The sequence below is a fragment of the Nerophis lumbriciformis genome, linkage group LG08 (genome assembly GCF_033978685.3).
Source record: "Nerophis lumbriciformis linkage group LG08, RoL_Nlum_v2.1, whole genome shotgun sequence".
NCBI classification, from domain to species: domain Eukaryota; kingdom Metazoa; phylum Chordata; class Actinopteri; order Syngnathiformes; family Syngnathidae; genus Nerophis; species Nerophis lumbriciformis.
In genome coordinates this window covers 24,001,509-24,023,279 of record NC_084555.2, presented here as the reverse complement: position 1 = coordinate 24,023,279, position 21,771 = coordinate 24,001,509, and the positions used below count along the sequence as shown (strand labels likewise).

Here is a 21,771-nt window from a genome sequence, read left to right as displayed (position 1 = left end):
AGGCTTCTGCAGACACACTTAAGTGACTGCAAGGCATACTTGCTCAACAGCCATACAGGTTACACTGAGGGTGGCTGTATAAAATAACTTTAACACTGTTACAAATATGCGCCACACTGTGAACCCACACCAAACAAGAATGACAAACACATTTCGGGAGAACATCCGCACCGTAACACAACATAAACACAACAGAACAAATACCCAGAATCCCATGCATCCCTAACTCTTCCGGGCTACATTATACACCCCCCCCACACACATCAACCCCCCCAGTGGTTGTATAATGTAGCCCGGAGGCGGGGTTGTATAATGTAGCCCGGAAGAGTTAGGGATGCATGATATTTGTTCTGTTGTGTTACGGTGCGAATGTTCTCCCGAAATGTGTCTGTCATTCTTGTTTGGTGTGGGTTCACAGTGTGGCGCATATTAGTAACAGTGTTAAAGTTGTTTTATACGGCCACCCTCAGTGTGAACTGTATGGCTGTTGACCAAGTATGCCTTGCAGTCACTTCCGTGTGTAGGGTAGAGCCCGCATACAACATGTGACTGGGCCGGCACGCAGACGCGACGACAGGTTGTAGAGGACGCTAAAAGCAGTGCCATCACGGCACGCCCTCAATATTGTTGCCCGGGTGAAAATCGTAAAATGGTTGCCCCGGGAGATTTTCGGGAGAGGCACTGAAATACGGAAGTCTCCCGGAAAAATCGGGAGGGTCAGCAAGTATGCAGCTGAGCCGCATCACAGTGATCAAAAAGCTGCATGCGGCTCCGGAGCCGCGGGTTGCCGACCCCTGGGTTAGACGTATCATTACACCATTTGCCAAATAATATTGCTTCGAGGTCGGTAAGCACAACCAGAATTATTCCAAACATTAGGCGCACCGGGTTATAAGGCGCACTGTCGATATTTGAGAAAATGAAAGGATTTTAAGTGCGCCTTATAGTCCGAAAAATACGGTATGGATTTCACCAATGGGAAAACGTCACTAATGGGGCAAATTACAAACGGATTGTTTAACGGAAGTATGAAGGAAGGCAAGATTATTTAATAAATATCTATGCAATGCCTCCATGCATTTATCCAATGCCTCCGTGGTTTGATTTCAAATTTTTGGGACTTATGCAGATGCCAAATACACAACAGAAAATGTATTTATATGCTGCAAAACATAAGTTTTGCAAGAGTGAAATCACTTTTGTTCTTTCTTCTGTCACAGACCACAGCACACATCCATGGACTAACAGGGAGATCACCACCCTGTACAAGCCTTTACTTGTGAAGGTTACATACCAAGACCTCTCTCTAGCATGCAAATACAATGACTTATGTTCAAATGACGTATTCAGTTGATAAAATAGATTGGAATTATGTCGCTAATCAACCTATAATAAAAGTTAGAGGCCATATAACCGCTACTAAATTATCTGGCGCACTCTTTTGATGTCTCGTAAGTGAATGAGGGGAAACTGGGCTCTCGACTACTTTTGATTATTATTGTTACTAGTAAACATTGTGCCTTACAGCGTCTTCTAATGCATATTTTAGCATGTAAGCCATAGATCATTAACATTTACAATCACATGTAAATGTAGCAGTTGACTGATATGGTCTGATGTAAAATAATATGTATAAAATTAGGATGTTCTAGCCATCCATTTTCTAAACCGCTTGTCCTCATTAAGGTCACGGGTGAACCGGAGCCTATCCTAGCCAACTTTTGGCGAGAGGCGGGGTACGCGCTGACCAGCCAACTGCAGTGGACAATTGTTCACACTTACATTCACACCAACTTTAACCCCTTTTCACCAAAGTTATAACATATATATTTTTTGTTATTTAAGTATATACATTTTTTTGTTATTTGAGCTTCTTTAGCTTCAGATGAAAATAAGTTTGTGTTGATAAGGTTTGTGATAATGATCAGGGCCTATTTAAAATATCACAATATAACTCAGTATAAACTACAGTATATTTAAAAAGAAATACAATTAACCTTGAGGATTCTTGGTGCCCAAAGGTTTAACGCTTACCACAAAGGAGGATAAAGGCCAGACTGAAAATCGCATCCAATTTGCTGCCCTCTGCTTGGACATCTCTGATCGAATCAAAGTAGCTTTTGAAAAATAATTCAAAGAGATTTTCCTTTTGGGCAGCGCTGAGTTTTAGCAAAAGGTCAAACTTCCAACCACCAGCTGAGTCAAATACTGTAGGATTTAGAAGCTGGAGCGGAGGTTGAAAGGGAAAGTGTTTGTGTGCATAGTGGACTGAAATGCTGGGAGCTTAGTGGTCTCTACTGTAGCCCATTGTTAAATGCACACATCTGTTCACACCTGCTCATTTATGTGCAATCAAACACCTGTCCTTTTGTTAAGGTTGAGTTATTAATTTTATGGCCGCATTTTAAACACAGTAATATTACATTTAATGCCTTTATTCATTCATGTTTGTATTGTTATATTTCATTTACAGTATAGTAAATAATTAAATACTGAGGGTGAGTCGAATAAAGCCAAGCGGCTTAAGGACGTTTCAGCCACGGTGAAAACGACATATGGCGTCAGGAAGTAGGCCTAGCTCACCAAGAAAACTGTGGCTTGAGAGAGAGCGAGCAAGACCATGGTCTAAAGCTATGATTGACTAACTCCAGGTCACAACAAGGCAACATACTCTCTTCCTATTGGCTTAGATACAGTAGATAAGGCCATCCTGCCACAGTAGCATATACAGCATCAATCGCTTGGGACCACCACAGGGAGGTGTGTTAACATAGATAACATGGGTGGACATGGGGGAATTATCAAAAGGCAATTTTTGTCCCTTGCACTTTTAACATACAAAAATGCTTTTGAATGGAGCCAAGTCAAACACTAACGGCAGGCGTAAAACGGCCGCTTAGGCTGAAGCTTGTCTCTTTAGACCGCCAACAAGCGGATTCATTGGCTTTCTGGGTGTGCCTTTTTGCCAACGTGATAATTATTGAAGATACACAGCAGCTGGCCAATCAGTATTTACATGTGAGATAAGAGCAAGTTGGCCTCTACACAGAAATGTGAATCACGAACGAGTAAGACATACTTGCCAACCTTGAGACCTCCGATTTCGGGAGGTGGGGGTGGGGGGGCGGGGCGGGGGCGTGGTTAAGAGGGGAGGAGTATATTTACAGCTAGGATTCACCAAGTCAAGTATTTCATATATATACATATATTCATATATATATATATATATATATATATATATATATATATATATATATATATATATATATATATATGTATGTGTGGGGGAAAAAAATCACAAGACTATTTCATCTCTACAGGCCTGTTTCATGAGGGGGGGTTCCCTCAATCATCAGGAGATTTTAATGGGAGCATTCACATACCATGGATTATATAGGGCACAGAGTGGGTGGGTACAGGCTGGTGTAGGGGCGTGGTGATTGGCTCATGTGTTACCTAGGAGGTGTTTCCGTCTGTGGCGGCATGCTGTTACAATTTCACTGCGCTTGTTGAGGGATGACAGGTCTGGACGGTAAATAATAAACAGTTTTTCTTTCAAGCATAGGTTGCATCTTTTATTACCACTATTGTAAGGTGTGCTGGATGCAAGAATTTGCCATGTTATTGAATATTCAACATTATTGTCTTTGAGGTCCCAAATGTGTTTGCTGAGTTCTGTGGTATTCCGCAGGTTTTGGTTCCTGAAAGAAGCCTTGTGATTGTTCCATCTGGTTTTGAACTCTCCCTCAGTTAATCCTACATATGTGTCGGATGTGTTAATGTCCTTGCGTGTTACCTTAGATTGGTAGACAACTGATGTTTGTAAGCACCCCCCGTTGAGAGGGCAATCAGGTTTCTTTCGACAGTTGCAACCTTTGTTGGTTTTGGAGTCGCTCTGTCCGGGGGCCGACGGCGACAGCGACAGCGGATACAATTTCACCCTCACCTATGAACCCACGCCAGGAAACCAACCGAAAAAGAACAGAAAACGAAACGACATCATCTGGTATAACCCCCCATACAGCAAAAACGTCTCAACTAACATTGGACACAAATTCCTCAATCTGATTGACAAACACTTTCCCAAAGACAACACCCTAAGAAAAGTATTCAACAAGAACAACATTAAATTGAGCTACAGCTGTATGAACAATATACGACAAATCATCTCAAACCACAACAAAACAATTGCAAATGAGCCGTCGGCCCCCGGACAGAGCGACTCCAAAACCAACAAAGGTTGCAACTGTCGAAAGAAACCTGATTGCCCTCTCAACGGGGGGTGCTTACAAACATCAGTTGTCTACCAATCTACACGCAAGGACATTAACACATCCGACACATATGTAGGATTAACTGAGGGAGAGTTCAAAACCAGATGGAACAATCACAAGGCTTCTTTCAGGAACCAAAACCTGCGGAATACCACAGAACTCAGCAAACACATTTGGGACCTTAAAGACAATAATGTTGAATATTCAATAACATATAGATGAAATAGTCTTGTGATTTTTTTCCCCACACATACATATATATATATATATATATATATATATATATATATATATATAGATATATATATATAGATATATATATATATATATATATATATATATATATATAAGAAATACTTGACTTAGTATTTCTTATATATATATATATATATATATATATATATGAAATACTTGACTTAGTATTTCTTATATATATATATATATATATATATGTCTTAATAAGGTTATCCAAAAAATAGTGCTCGATACCGTAGTAGAGCGCAATATATGTATATGTGGGAAAAAAATCACAAGACTATTTCATCTCTACAGGCCTGTTTCATGAGTGGGGGTTCCCTCAATCATCAGGAGATTTTAATGGGAGCATTCACATACCATGGATTATATAGGGCACATATATATATATATATATATATATATATATATATATATATATATATATATATATATATATATATATATAAAAGAAATACTTGAATTCAAGTGTTCATTTATTTACACATATACACACACATAACACTCATCTACTCATTGTTGAGTTAAGAGTTGAATTGTCCATCCTTGTTCTATTTGTCACTATTTTTCTAACCATGCTGAACACCCTCACTGATGATGCAATGCTGTGTGGCACGCAAAAAGTGCTTTCATCAAATGCACTAGATGGCAGTATTGTACTGTTTAAGAGTGTCACAACATTGCTGTTTACGGCAGACGAACTGCTTTACGGTAGACAAAACGTGACTGCTGTTGTTGTGTGTTGTTGCCGGGCCGGGAGGACTTTAATGAAACTGCCTAACAATAAACCCACATAAGAAACCAATAACTCGCCCTTGATCATTCTACAGTTATAACATGATTGGGCAGGGCAGGTACGCTGTTTATATTGTGTGCCTGAATTTCGGGAGATTTTCGGGAGAAAATTTGTCCCGGGAGGTTTTCGGGAGAGGCGCTGAATTTCGGGAGTCTCCCGGAAAATTCGGGAGGGTTGGCAAGTATGGAGTAAGAGAAATAGAAAATCAAAACAAGAGGAGTCTTGCGCTCCACCCAAAGATGGCTGAGTTGACTAGAATTTGCGCAAAGGGAATTAGAATTCAAATTGTAACACAATGGCTTAAGTTTCAGTCTTTTGTTCCAGCAGACATAATTCGGTTCCCAGCCAGCACATACATCATGATGCTATTTTGAAAAAAACTAAGTTATTTATTTTATTCTGTTAATTTGTACAAAAACAATTTCCTTCCTCTTCGTTTTAGTCCATAACATTCATCTAATCCCTTTGAACCACAACCTGAACGCAAGCCAGTTGTGTCCTCCCCACTTCTGAAATCCAAATGTGTTAATATAAGTGAGGGTCTTGTAAAAATGATTGCTGACGTTGTGAAATCTTAACATGAAGAAAGGAAGACAGCCATGATTTCGGGGGACACTTTAATAACATCCAGCTTCACCTCAATTCAAAGTATTTAGTAATTTTGTAATTGTACTATCCAAAATAAATAATAGCTGTATAGTAATAATATGATTTTGTTTTTTCATACTATAGATCGATTTATTGCTTGTGTTTGTTGAAAAATCCACGAGAAGAAGATCTTGGAAAAATAATGGCATATTATATGACAATTGCAATATTGGGGGGAAAAAATCGCAATTAGATTATAGTATTTTCAAAAATATTTCAGCCCTATGTGTTCCCAAACTTTTTTCACCAAGTGCCACCTCATAAAAAAACTTGGTTCTCAAAGTACCACCATAATGACCAACATTAAAATACAGTAGAATAGTAGGCCTAAGTATTAATTAAAAACAGTGCAGCGGTTTTATTTAACAAGTAAATTTTATATTGTTGGCCACTGTAACATTACAAAGGTTTGAACAGTAACACTGTTTGATTATAAGAAAATAAAACACAGTCCTTTAATCAAGTGATATTGTTTGGGGTACCACTAGATGGAGCCCGTGTACCACTAGTGGTACACGTACCTTGGTTTGACAATCCCTATGTTGGTGTACTTGCAGACTCTTTCTGTTTGACTTTGTAGACAAATAGTATTTGATTATGTGTGTGTAAATGGATTGTTGTCACAACACAGTCTGGTTTTGTACATAATGTGCCAAAGCAGTGGCATTGTGTAATGACACTACCCAAAAATTGTTGGGTAAAAAAAAAAACACTGCTGTCCCAGTGTTTTGTCCCAAAACAGCGAACATTTGGTTTTGTACCCAATTAAGCCTATTAAGTCTGTATGTAGCCAACTTTATCATTTGTTTAGCACATTTTAGGCAATAACAGAAGGCTTGACACTCATAATCAAATGATCTCATTAGAAAATAATAACATCATGTGTGCTTTCCTTCCCGCCTTGAATCCACCCTGCTTTGTTTTGGCAGGTGTGAACATATCTTTGTACACAGGTGTAGACAAAAACACCCAAGCCTTTGCAAGATTATTTGTGAGAGGAGCATGACCCCAACAGTACCATCTTTAACCCTACTATTGTTTAGCTTTAGCCAAATGCCTCGTGTAGACAGATATGCTTTCTATGACAGAATGCAGTAGAGCAGGCCAACTACAGTATGTGTTGCATAAGTTGATGATGTAGATATGCAAAATAGTCAAAAAGACAACAACTTTTTGTAGGCTTTCTTCATTCATTTTGTATAATCAAATAATTGACTAAGCAGAATTCTACACAGCAATTAGTCTAACGATTGCCATCATTAGATCCTTTGAATCGATGTCTTTCTTGCCGAATGTTTAGGCAAACAACAGATCACACTCTACTCTAAGTTTTCTTTATCTGCAGGAATGTGTCTAGTCAGCAGAGCTTTGCAGCTGAAAAAAAGTATGATTTGGTGCGCTTGCAATCCGTTGCAACTTATTTTTAGATACTGTCAAGCCTTTTAAGAAGTACCTATGTTGGAATAGCATTTGTAATTATAGAATTTTGTTTGTTCCATTTATGTAACAAAATATCCCCAGCGTGAAACCAAAACGTACACGTTTTGGAGAGTTTTAGTTACATTTTTGTACTAAGTATGTGAAATGTGACTCTACATGTTTCGTCCTGAAATGCGTTCGTTGGTTTAGCACAGTAGAGCCTAACTTGGGAGTTTCTTGTTTCTAAATTATAGAATAGTTTTACTTTCAGCACTATAGTATTACTGTTTCGTGTTTACACTTGCAACTACTTCAACATCCACTGTATTCCCTCCCTTACTAGTTTAGCAGGAACAGAGAAAATGCCGCATCGGTCTGAAATCTCTCCTCGTCTTTGAGCTCACACCAGCGAGTGAAAGCCAGGCCAAGGTTTATCCTTGACTGTCCTTTTATCCGTGTGGCCTCCCTTTTGATTGTCTCCTCAGACAAAACGTTTCGTGTTTTTGTTTTTTTTTGTTTTGCAACTTCTGCCATGATTGCAATACCATTATAGCATGTAGGTGTTCCCATCGACTTCCATCTTTGCAGCAAATGGGGAAGTGACGTATGCCGTAACGCAGTCTGCATATGTGTATTTTTTTGTGGCAGGATTCCTGCCACCCTCCTCAAAATTGCTTAGTGCCAGTGAAAGCGATACAGACCCACTCAGTCCATGAGGTGTCATTCAACTAGTTCTACGTCGATGTATCATCCCAAAAGTTATAAAAAATATTTTAGGAAGGTTGAAAAGTTACTTATTGCTGCTTTAAACAAACGTTACCTTGGCTTTCATTTGAAAATGAAACTTAAAACGAAACTAATTCATCAATAATAAAATAAAATTTACAAAAGACAAAGGGCTAAGTAAAAAAGATATGTGATTGCAGAGTGCGATCATTAGGGGCAAGAATAAGATTATGCACAAAAGATATATACTGCAAGGAACACAGCGTGTTGCTCAAAATATATAGGACACACGTCTTTGGCCAAATAAAATTAAATTGTATCCGTTATTTTGGTGTGTATTTGAGACGTGGCTGGATATGAGGTCCCTCAGTGCATGGTTGTTACTGTCGTCTGTATTTTGGACACCAGCGCTTTCGTAGCTGTTCGTTGGAGCATTGGTGGGCGGCCAGCTTTCTGAGCAACCATAACTATTTGTTTTTTTTGTATTTGGATTGTTAGCTTCACGTCACAGGTGAACAATGGCGGTTGTGGAAAAAAGAGAAGAGTTTTTAATGCTTAATGTGTCGCCGCAACTTGATTTTTTGATTGGATGTGCACACCAGAGCAGCATTGCCGTGTTTTGGGGAATTATTCACTCTCACATGAGACCGCTCATAGTCATTAATAGAGAGCGTATGGCCAACCCGGTTTCATGCTCAGTTATTGGTCAAAAGGCACTCACGTTACTACTGGGCGTCCTGACTGCTACTAACTTTGAGTTGATGCTATGTGTCTGTGACACTTTCTTGTTAGTTTTTGACGTATAAAAATGCTTGTTGTGCAGCATGGGGCTGTTCCACCCACGAGAATTGTAGAAAGCTTTTAGAACGCTTTCCCAACGACACAGAAAGAAGACCAGTATTGGAAGTGAAGGTTCGCCATCAAAACTGCAGAGCCACCAACTACAGCGTCTTATGCGAAGTAAACACACAACACAACGTACCGTATGCGTTTTGTTCAGGACAAAACACACAGAAGCTAATACAAATAATGACAGAAGAAATTAAGAAATTGAAGAGATGGTTTGACAAAAACAGACTATCTGTAAATCTCAGTAAAACTAAAATAATGTTTTTCAGTAACAGCAGAAGAGAAAGTCAAACACAAATATAAATACACGGATTACATTGATGAGTATAAAAAACACTTTTTGGGTGTAATAATAGATGATAAAATGAACTGGAAATCTCATATAAAAATATACAACAAAGTGGCAAGAAATACGAATAAAGCAAAATATGTTCCGGACCAAAAATCCCTCCATATTCTCTACTGCTCGCCAGTGTTACCATATCTGAGTTATTGTGCAGAAATATGGGAAAATAACTACAGAAGTACACTTATTCACTTAGCATGTTACAAAAGAGAAAGATCAATTAGAATAACACATAATAAGTGATACATACAGTGATTACAAATACATTGGAGGCAGCCACCACAGTTTACATACTTCACACAGAAGTCATAATTTATCTGTGATTGTTGGTCAAAGCTAATAAAGATTTTGGCAAAATTAGGGTAAAAAGTAATTTTTTTGGGCATTCTGTGTATTTTTTTGCACTTATTGCGCTTTTCTGCTGATCCCAAAACACTGCAGGAATGTAAAAACAGAGTGCGTCAAATACGGCTGCAATATGATACTTTCACAAAATAAAACCATGTTTTTATGTAAATTTATGAGCTGGAGTATGTTTAGAACTATATATAGAGGTATTATTTTGGCTTATTTCGGCAGAAAAACTAACGTCAAAACGACCGCAATTGTATGCATCCGGACACAGCCGCACACATCCTTGGTAGCAAAAATGGTGCCTGTTGTTTAGTTGGCCGTACTCTCTTTATACAGGACTCTGAGTTCACTGTCTTACAGTTGCCCCCTGGTGGTTGGCCGACTGTTGGTTGTGAAATTGCTTGTTTTGATATGCAGTGGAGCCTTCTTTTTAAATGTTAATATTGCCGATGATCACCCTTATTTAATTGTAGCTGCCAAAATCCTGATCACGATTAAAATTTGATTAATACTGCAGTCCTACTTCTGCTACTTATAATGCAACAATTGGACTATCATCTGGCATGGTACAATGTTTTTTTTGTTCAAAAATAAATAAAAAATAAGACCCACTCATTTTGCATGCAAAAAGGTGTGCTTGTGTAAGAACTGTGACTTTACAGAGACAGCCAACTCTTCCCATCCAACCTGATGGAGATTAAATTATGCTGCAAAGAGGAATTGGCGAAACTGCCCAAATACGCTTGTGGCATCGTGTTCACTAAGACTTGAGGCTGTAATTGCTACTCAAGGTGCATCAACAAAGTCGTAACCAAAAGAATATGAATCCTTATGTACGTGTGATTTTTATTTATTTTTACATTCACTAAGACTTGAGGCTGTAATTGCTACTCAAGGTGCATCAACAAAGTCGTAACCAAAAGAATATGAATCCTTATGTACGTGTGATTTTTATTTATTTTTACATTTAATAAATTTGCAAAGTTAAAAAAAAATTCAATAAAAAAATCACATTGTCATTACGGGGTATTGTTTTTACAATTTTGAAAACAAAAATGAAGGTATTCTATTTTGGAATAAGGCTGTAGCATAACAAAAGTGAAGTGGAAAAGCAAAGTGCTGTGAATACTTTGTGGATGCACTATACAGTAGTTACTTGGAAGTGGTTTTAGATTTTAACAAAAATGTGAATTTCTAGAAAATGCTTTCTCTGCTTTTACAAACATGTTGACTTACTTCCGCGTATTAGTTCCAGGGGAAGTGATGTGGCTGCAGTCTACTGAATGTTTCAGACACACCCAACATCTGGCAAACTGTCAGTTTTCAAGCACTCCCAAACACACAGTTGCTCTTTTTAAACAAACACTAGTGAGGCCCTCTTCTCTTATCAGAAGTAATTCAGGAAGTCATAAGCATTATTAAGCAGTTACATACTGTGCATTTGCTTTCTATTTATCCCAACTCCAAGTGTTGTCAGAACATGGAAAATGAGTGAAACAATTCCGAGCTTACAGTACTTTCGGTTTGTGTTTGTTATTATATGCTTGCCCAGTTCCAAGTTACTCATTAACCTTAGAACAAGCCCTTACATCATACAGACGTACAGTATATTGTGCTGTCAAGACTGACTATTCATTGCAGCATGTCTCTCTGTAGTGTTGTCTGGGTTCTTGTCTTTTTCTATCTGTATGTCATTTGACCTGTCATTTGCCCTAGCAGATATATTTGGTGATTTGTTTATGCTGTGTTGCTGAAATATATTTACAAGATTCATATTGGTTGTTAGACCTGTGGGTTTGCAGTACTCAGTGACTGTTTGTTTAATCTGCCTATTCATTTTGGAAAGATGAGTAGCTGTTGACAGCTGTTGCTTAGTTTTTATAGGTGAGCTTTAGCTGCATCCTTGTACTCATACTTGGGCTAGACAATTAATCAAATTTTAATTTAGATCTTGACTGGTCACGATCATAAAAATATTATAATTGGAAAAAATAATCAACGTGCATGCAAATTCTAGAACTTTTAACGGTGAAACGAATGAGTGAGCTTACGAGTGGAAAAAAAGACCACATCTACTAGAAGTTTAAGATCTCAACATGGTTACTACTTTTTATTTGACACAGTGCCAGTAGGCCTAATCAATAATCACTAAACTTGACAAAAAAAAGTAAGGCCATATGCGTTACACGTTAAACAATGTAATGTGGTGTAATGTGGATGTCCTTTTTGTAAAGACCAAACTGGATTATTTTGTAAACGGTAGTACATTATTGATATGAAATAGTAAATCAAATGGTTTGATAGTTCACTGTTTTTTGAATTTAACAATAATTGTAAAAAGTAGCAGCAGTAAACAGTTATCATATACCAGTAGCAGACCTTTGCAATTGTGTGTACAGTGTTTGCTGCATGACATTCATACATTACTCAAGAAGAATGCAGAATTTCCTCACTGACTTCGCATTTTAACCTGTGTTTTCATTCATTTTATCAGAGTTGCTGTTCAATTTCTCCCTTTGACCTAAGACCTTGACAAGCATTTACCTTAGAATATTATTGGAATAGTTTGTCACAAAAATAGGGTTTTTTCTGCCTCAACAGTGGACATTACATATGAAGTTTGTGTGTTACGTTCTAACAGAGGAGCGTTTGTTGGCTGTGCAATAGCATCACAGTGTAGACAAGTCAGGGCTGGTTTGTGCTGGCATGTTGACAAAAAGCTGATTCCCCCATGTTGCGCTTGAATAGGGTCATGGGTTACTTTCAGATGTATTAGGACACAGACTTAAGTTTTACTCTCAGAATGATCTGATTTTATATGGCACACAGCACACTCTTTGGAAATACAAGGCCACATGTTACATAATCACTCAATTTTCCTCTTAAAGTTAAAGTTAAAGAACCAATGATTGTCTCACACACACACACACTAGGTGTGAGGAAATGTGTCCTCTGCATTTGACCCATCGCCTTGTTCACCCCTTGGGAGTTGAGGGGAGCAGTGGGCAGCAGCGGTGGCCGCGCCCGGGAATAATTTTTGGTGATTTAACCCCCAATTCCAACTCTTGACGCTGAGTGCCAAGCAGGGAGGTAATGGGACCCATTTTTATAGTCTTTGGTATGACTCGGCCGGGGTTTGAACTCACAACCTACCGATCTCAGGGCGGACACTCTAATCACTTAAATTCAAGAGCCATCTTCAACTCTACCCTGCTATGTGTTCAAGAGCCATCTTCAAATCTACCCTGCTATGTGTTCTCATGTTGTACATTACTACAAAGACTAGTTCAGATCAGATTGCTTGATTGGTTTCTAATCATTAAAACCATCAACGGGGTTAATAGAGGGCGGACAACAATATTTCTGTAAAAATACACAAAATAAACTACCTGTGCTGAATACATGCATGAGTCATTGTGGCACACCATCGTGTAGCTGTGTTGCTGCATTAATGCCATGACATGTAAAATTCACACCAAACTATAAATCAATTCACATGTTGGAGGCATCTACTAAGGTACAATTTAACACAGTACTGTAATACTAGTGTCAGGACTTGATCTTGGTTGTTTGCTTTTCCGGGATGCAGCGGAAAGTTGGCACGGGCGAGACGGGAACCAAGGTAGATGATTTATTTATTAACTATAAATACAAAAAAAAGGATCAAACAAAAAGCGCGCACAGTGGCGGAGAATAAACTATGAACAATTAAACAAAACATTAACTGTGGCTTGAGAAACAAAAACTTACTTGGCATGGAACCGGCATAAAAAAGGAGCAGCAAGGATCATAAGGGTGTGCAGAAGCATATATGGGGTGCGAGGTCGTCAGGCCGAACAACAGAAAATGAATTAACTTAAATACTTATGGACATGATTAACAACAGGTGCGTGACTCAAAACAGGTGCGTGACATGACAGGTGAAACTAATGGGTAACTATGGTGACAAAACAAAACTGCACAAAAAGTCCAAAAATAAAGCCTGATCACACAGACATGACAGAGCCCCTCCCTTAAGGACAGATACCAGATGTCCAAAAAAAAACAAAGATCAATAGTCATGGGAGGGCGGGAGGGGGACATGGCGGTGGGTCGCCAGCCCAAGTGGCCCCGAATCCACCGAGGCAAAGTCAAGTGGCGGCGGCGAGTGGAACGCCGCTGCAGCAGGCGAGGCGGACGCCCAGGGATTGGCCACATTCGTGGCCGACTGGGAGGTGGGCGCACTTGGCGTGGCGGACGACCAGGTAGCGGCCATGTCCGTGGCCGACGAGGAGACAGGCGCGTCGTCAACTTGGCAGGCGTGGCAGCTCGGCGTGGCAAGTCAGGCGGCGAAGCTCGGCGTGGCGCGTCCGGCGGCGAAGCTCGGCGTGGGTCTTGGTCTTGGTCTAGGCGGGGGTCTTGGTCTTGGTGTGGGTCTTGGCATGGCGGGTCTTGATCTTGGCATGGCGGGTCTTGATCTTGACATGGCGGGTCTTGGTCTTGGCATGGCGGGTCTTGGTCTTGGCATGGCGGGTCTTGGTCTTGGCATGGCGAGTCTTGGTCTTGGCATGGCGAGTCTTGGTCTTGGCATGGCGAGTCTTGGTCTTGGCATGGCGAGTCTTGGTCTTGGCATGGCGAGTCTTGGTCTTGGCATGGCGAGTCTTGGTCTTGGCATGGCGAGTCTTGGTCTTGGCATGGCGTGTCTTGGTCTTGGTCTTGGCTTAGCGGGTCTTGGTCTTGGTCTTGGTCTTGGTCTTGGTCTTGGTCTTGGTCTTGGTTTGGCGGGTCTTGGTCTTGGTCTTGGCTTGGCGTGTCTTGGTCTTGGCATGGCGTGTCTTGGTCTTGGCATGGCGTGTCTTGGTCTTGGCATGGCGTGTCTTGGTCTTGGCATGGCGTGTCTTGGTCTTGGCATGGCGTGTCTTGGTCTTGACGTCGAGCTGGTACCGGAGCTTGGCGTCGTGGAGCTGGTACCGGAGCTTGGCGTCGTGGAGCTGGTTCTGGAGCTTGGCGTCGTGGAGCTGGTACCGGAGCTTGGTGTCGTGGAGCTGGTACCGGAGCTTGGCGTCGTGGAGCTGGTTCTGGAGCTTGGCGTCGTGGAGCTGGTACCGGAGCTTGGTGTCGTGGAGCTGGTACCGGAGCTTGGCGTCGTGGAGCTGGTACCGGAGCTTGGCGTCGTGGAGCTGGTACCGGAGCTTGGCGTCGTGGAGCTGGTACCGGAGCTTGGCGAGGAACTTGGCGTGGTGGAGCTGGTGCTAGCCTTGGTGCGGCGACAGGTGCTAGCCTTGGTGCAGGTGGAGGTGGCCTAGCTGGGGGTTGCGGCTTGGCAGGTCGGAAGGCTGGTGAGGGCGGTCGTGCTGGAGGCTGTGGCTTGACGGGTCGGTAGACTGGTGAGGGCGGTCGTGCTGGAGGCTGTGGCTTGACAGGTCGGTAGACTGGTGGTGGCGGCCGTGAGGGAGGCTGTGGCTTGGCATGGTGATGCCGAGCCACCCCACCAACACAGCTCCCGACCCCAGCCCCCCCCTCAAGGGGCGGATACCAGACGCGCTCCCTGCGGTCTGGAACTCTCTGTAGGGGTGGGCGGAGGAGGGCAGAAACTTCCCCATTAAATTGTCCAAATTGTCTTTCTTGTGCCTGGGATTGAGTGGGTGAAAAAAAATTGTTTTGTGTCTTGGGTGTGGCTTGAGTCCTGGGGAGCGGGGAATCAAAAGAAAAAGAATTGAAAAAAAAATCCTGGGCTGTGATGTCATCCTGGGGAAGCCGGGCAGACTGTTGCTTGCTTCCGCCCGGAGGGGGCGGGGCTTGTGGGAGCGGCGTGTCCCGCTGGCTCGCGGATGTCCTTCCTGGCGTCCCTCGCCTTTGGCGGCGCTTCCTTGGCTGGGATGACGCGCCAACGTCCCCGGGCCAAACGGAGCTGATCGGCACCAGTTTGCCGGTCGGACCCCGCATGAGATCTCTGCGCTCCACGGAGGAGTAGCGCAGCGTTTCTTCCTCCATCGCGCGCAGCACCGCCCATGTTCCCTCGTCAAAATTGTCCAAATCGGCCAACTTACGTGCGGAAAAGCGGGTCTGTTGACGACCTACTGTCAGGACTTGATCTTGGTTGTTTGCTTTTCCGGGATGCAGCGGAAAGTTGGCACGGGCGAGACGGGAACCAAGGTAGATGATTTATTTATTAACTATAAATACAAAAAAAAGGATCAAACAAAAAGCGCGCACAGTGGCGGAGAATAAACTATGAACAATTAAACAAAACATTAACTGTGGCTTGAGAAACAAAAACTTACTTGGCATGGAACCGGCATAAAAAAGGAGCAGCAAGGATCATAAGGGTGTGCAGAAGCATATACTGTATGGGGTGCGAGGTCGTCAGGCCGAACAACAGAAAATGAATTAACTTAAATACTTATGGACATGATTAACAACAGGTGCGTGACTCAAAACAGGTGCGTGACATGACAGGTGAAACTAATGGGTAACTATGGTGACAAAACAAAACTGCACAAAAAGTCCAAAGATAAAGCCTGATCACACAGACATGACAACTAGGTAATGAGATATTAATCAACTGTGCTTAGTCCACATCGTAGAAGACCTTTTGTATATTAATACTCATATTACGGTTTTACGGTATACCGTTACTGATAAAGTACCGCGGTAGTAATGAATTAAAAAAGGTATTATACTGCTTCTAAAAAAATACTGGCACTTTTTTTTTTTCAGCCGCGCAGTAGTGACATTGCTGGTAATATGAGCCAAAGCGAATGTTAGTCAACACACACGTACACAGCACTTGCAAGCAGACACAGTGGAAAGACAGAAGAGGGAGAACGGACATAATTTAGCTTAAAGTTATTGACGAAAGGTGAAGCTATAAACATTGAAGCGGAGAATGGACATAATTTAGCTTAAAGCTAACGACGAAGGTGAAGCTATAAACAATAAAACACTGCTCTGCTCACGGTGCTTCAAAACATAGTCTAGTTAGCTCGCAGTTAACATCCGTCCACAGTGATAAAGCTACTTCTAAATCATTAATCCTAAAAACTACGTTTCTTACAATTATCGTCCATGCAGGACGAGGAATAGCTAACCATGCTAACCGACTGTAACGATACCAACTACATGAGCTGTAGTTGATACTAAAAGGATCACATCAATATTTTTTATTATCAAAAAATCTTTTTTTTTGTTTGTTTTTTCTATTGTTTATAAACTCAGGAAATATGTCCCTCGACACAAAAGGACTTTAATTATGACAAATGTATGAACCTGTAACTATTTGGTATTAGATTAACACCCAAATTTGTCGTAATACCCAAAACTTACAGTATGCAAAGTATCCAAAAAATAGAAGAATAAGTGCTTATTACATTTTAACAGAGTGCAGATAAAACGTAGAAAGTAATTAGATACTAACAGTAAATGAACAAGTACATTAAAAATCAATCCATCCATCCATTTCTACCGCTTATTCCTCATAATTTTGACATAATAATACAATAGGAAATGACATGTAGCTGCATACATAAGCAGCCAAATTAGGAGCCATGGTAACAGCTTTGCTTACTTACTACTAAAAGAGAAGTTGTCTCGTATGTTCATTATGTTATTTAATGCCAAAGTTGTTCTTTGATTGCAATAAGAAACAGATGTTAACTGTAACGTACGATTTTCTGTTCAAATAAAGCCAATAATGAATTTTTTTTAGGTCACCGTTATTTTGAAAAGTATCATCGTATTGGAATACATTTTGGTAACGGTATAGGGACAACCCAACATTGGGCTTCGCACAAACCAAAAATGTTTATAATGTCTGTTTATAGATAGCGCTGCATACTTAATTTGCCCAATATTCAGTTAAGTCCGATTACTTTCCACATGATTTTTTAAAGTTTTTAATTGTTTTGTTGTCTGTTCATACAGAAGAACATTTGTGCAATCAAAGGTCACTCAGAGGGATGTGCCGATTGATTGGCCTTTGCCGCTTAATTACTTTCAATGGCGATCACCTCTGACTAATACTTTATTTATTTTTGGTCATTCGACTGACAGTTGCGGTTAACAGCTTATGTAATAGAATCACCTCCACTGTGGCAAAAAAACTACATGTCTTAGCAAGTTATTATCGTTAACATAATAACGAGGCTAAACATGTTTCACATAGTAAGATCAATCCAACATCAGACAGGCTAATTGCTAAGCTAACTTGAAACATACTTGCCAACCTTGAGACCTCCGATTTCGGGAGGTGGGGGGAGGGGGGTGGGACGGGGCGTGGCTGGGGGCGTGGCTAAAAGGGGAGGAGTATATTTACAGCTAGAATTCACCAAGTCAAGTATTTCATATATATATATATATATATATATATATATATATATATATATATATATATATATAAGAAATACTTGACGTTCAGTGAATTCTAGCTATATATATATATTAATATATATATATATATATACATATATATATATATATATATATATATATTTATTTTATTATATGTATATATATATATATACGTATATATATCTATTTTATTTTATATATATATATATATATATATATATATATATATATATATATATATATATATATATATATATATATATATATATAAAAGAAATACTTGAATTCAAGTGTTCATTTATTTACACATATACACACACATAACACTCATCTACTCATTGTTGAGTTAAGAGTTGAATTGTCCATCCTTGTTCTATTTGTCACTATTTTTCTAACCATGCTGAACACCCTGTCTCTGATGATGCATTGATGTGTGGCACGCATAAAAGTGCTTTCATCAAATGCACTAGATGGCAGTATTGTCCTGTTTAAGAGTGTCACAACATTGCTGTTTACGGCAGACGAACTGTTTTACGGTATACAAAAACGTGACTGCTGTTGTTGTATTGTTGCCGCGCTGGGAGGACGTTAATGAAACTGCCTAACAATAAACCCATGAGGACCTGAGTCCGCCTGAATTTCGGGAGATTTTCGGGAGAAAATTTGTCCCGGGAGGTTTTCGGGAGAGGCGCTGAATTTCGGGAGTCTCCCGGAAAATCCGGGAGGGTTGGCAAGTATGACTTGAAACAACACAATAAATAAGTGCTTCAGGAAGCTTAGATTTTTATATTCACGTTTATAAATTCAGGAAGTAATTTACTGTAGACACATGGGGATTTGAGGGCAAAAACCAAATGATTTAAATGATTAGTAGATTGTAGTTTTTACTATTGTTTAGATATTGTGTACTATAGATTTTATATTACAGAACATAGAGCGTGTTTTGGTTAAAAAGTCAAGTAGGCACCTATCAGGTGAGGTGTGGTCAGTTCACTCTGCAGCTCTGCCCCAGCAAAGAATGTAAATATGATCAAATATCTGCTCCTCTACTATGATGCACAAAACAAGATTCCACACGTGAATTACATGACTTATCAAATAAGTTAGATCTTGATTTATTTACAAAATAACTGCCAAGTTCAGCTGCAGGCCTTGTTCTGACACATAATTTGTTTTGTAATAAATATTGTCAGTCAACTGCTGGTGGGAAAACAATCTGCCTCTGCCATCTTGTGGAGGAAACTCGGTATTGCGTTGACTACTGTTGTGGATCTGATTATGCTTACATTGCCCTGCCAACAAAACTAAACCATAACCATTGTTGCTTTTCCTTTAATAGCTAACTTGCCATGACATAGTATAGTCAAATCATTAAGTCAGTTGTCTTTGACCCAATGCAAACTGCATGCTTGTACACATTAGTATGTTTTATGTCATATTTTGTATTTAGAGCACATTTATTTATATTTAGTTTTAATATCGGGTTGTATTGCACAATATTTGAAGGTACCCTGTTTGACCTATTCCAGGCACAATGTGTGTCAATGGTTTGTAGCAACGAATCAGGATCAGTTGGGGGGAAAAATGCCTCACATATGGTTCAGAATCCACAAAGGACCTCTAATTGCTTTGCAAGTGTGATGTGCTACTTTGAATTGAATGGGGTCCGTCAAATGTTATATTGTGTTAGTTTTCTTTTCATTACATTATGAACTGAACTGAACAAGTGCAAACAGAATCATAACTCTACAATTCAGATCAATTAAAAGGATCAGTGCACCTTTAATCATTATTCAATGTCACGTTATGTGCATTCAGAGAAATGCCTGTGTGTGTTCATTATAAAGATCCTATGAACTGTGAGAGGAAGAAAAACTAATGACCTCATATCCTTTGCTCACCCCCCTTCTTGTTCTGTTTCCCGCCTCCTTTTACCAGGAGCTATGACCAGATGAGCGTGTCCACAATGAGCTCTCTACAGACTGAGTCAGACTGGGACCCTCATTCAGACTCCAGCTCCATGATCTCCTTTAATATGAGTCAACCAGGAAGCCCTACTTCACCCTCCAAACACTTTAAGGTCAGTAACTGCAACAAAACATCTGCATGATGTCTTTATGCTTCACCATGGAGACATATTGCTGTAAATATAGTTACTGAGCTATGATGGAACAATTCATTATTATAGCTGAAAGTACATGCAAGTTGGATTGACTTTATTTGAATATTAGTACAACTGTATAATTTAGATTCGAAACACTAATTTTGATCAGAAATAATAACTAGTTAAATTGAAATAAAAAATAGACGGATAAACAACTAATTAAATGCATATGAATGTATACACATGTTGCAATTTTTGGCATTATGGTGTTTCCCTAAATATTGTAAATCATTTGTTATTTTCCTGTCTTTTTAACAAATGTATATTGTTGAAATCAGATTGCACTGCATCAAGCTTCTGACAAATATGTATGATGTATCCTTTATTTTTGTACTCAATTGTATTGCTGTTGTATTTAGACAGCTTTCACTCACTTCTACCTGCAGGGGTCACTGGCTAACATGCCTGACTTACAGTATGTGAAGCCATGCTAACAGGCTATCAGAGTGTAAGGCAGTGGTTCTCAATTATTTAAGTCATTTTAATTTAAATTAGAGATCCTGTAATGTATCTATATAAACCACTGTATACGTTACTGCCACCAGCATTCTGCAGCACCTGATTATCAAAATAGATTAATAAAATGAGCTGAAATATTATAACAACTTAAAATAAATTCCAAGTTAAGTTTATTTACTCAATTTGTACCATTTAAACAATACTGTTCAGTCTTTGATTGTCAAAACAAAGAAAAAATTGCAAATGGTTCACTGAAATGTTCCTTTTTATCGACTTAACAGAGAAGAATTCAAAACAATTTCATTTGTTTGGTGACATGCTGTCTGCTGCCATAGTCTTGAGGAATAAAAAAATACTTACATTTTCAAAAACCCCAAAATTTGTATTTCCAGGTCTTTTTATTCCGATTATCATCACTTGTGTTCCTTGCTTTTGACTTGTGATGGGTACCAAATTCGGTACTTTTATTGGCCGAATTTCATTGGTACCATCGGGTATCAATACACGTAAAATCAAAGGATGTTATATTTCGATATCCACACTTGGCGGGTAAACAATCACTCAAGCAGCACTCAGAGGGGACTCAGTCAGACTGCCTGTAATGTTGCAATTTTCAAAAATGCCAACAAAGTAAGTATGCTTGATAGAAAACACTCCAACATACAGTAAGGCTCCACTATTCAAAATGTGCTAGCTCAATGCTCATTGCATTGGAGTTGCCATAAACAGTAGTAGAGGTGGGGGAAATAATCGATTTTTAGATGCATCGCAATTCGGACATGGACTATTATAGAATCGATTAGTAAACGTTTATTTATTGTAAATAAAGTAATGCAGACAGTTTTGAAATTTGGCTGACTGCAGTGAGCCACCTCACCGAGAGATCCAACTAGCTCCTTTACTCTCAGGCACTTATCGTCCAGTTTTGCACACATATTCATTAATTTAATAAATGAGGGTATTAATTTAACTGTTTCTTATTACAAATCAATTGTTTTTTTTGTTTTCTAGTTGCAAGTGATAAACGCTTATTTAGTGAAATGAAAAGAAATGTAAAACTGCATCAATATACATAAATTAAAGATGCATCAATAATCGATTTTTAATCGAATCGTAGCTCCTGAATCGTAATCGTAACTGAATCGTGAGATGT

The 21,771-nt window shown here is 39.6% G+C and overlaps 1 protein-coding gene across 1 annotated transcript in view; it reads left to right on the top strand.

Moving 5' to 3' along the window:
• The window catches only part of crybg1a (crystallin beta-gamma domain containing 1a), an 84,892-nt gene that overhangs the window by 20,147 nt on the left and 42,974 nt on the right, over positions 1–21,771 (top strand). Inside the window, exon 2 of the mRNA XM_061968508.1 lies at positions 19,934–20,075. Coding sequence (XP_061824492.1) covers positions 19,934–20,075 — 142 coding nt within the window. The remainder of the gene's footprint in view (positions 1–19,933; positions 20,076–21,771) is intronic.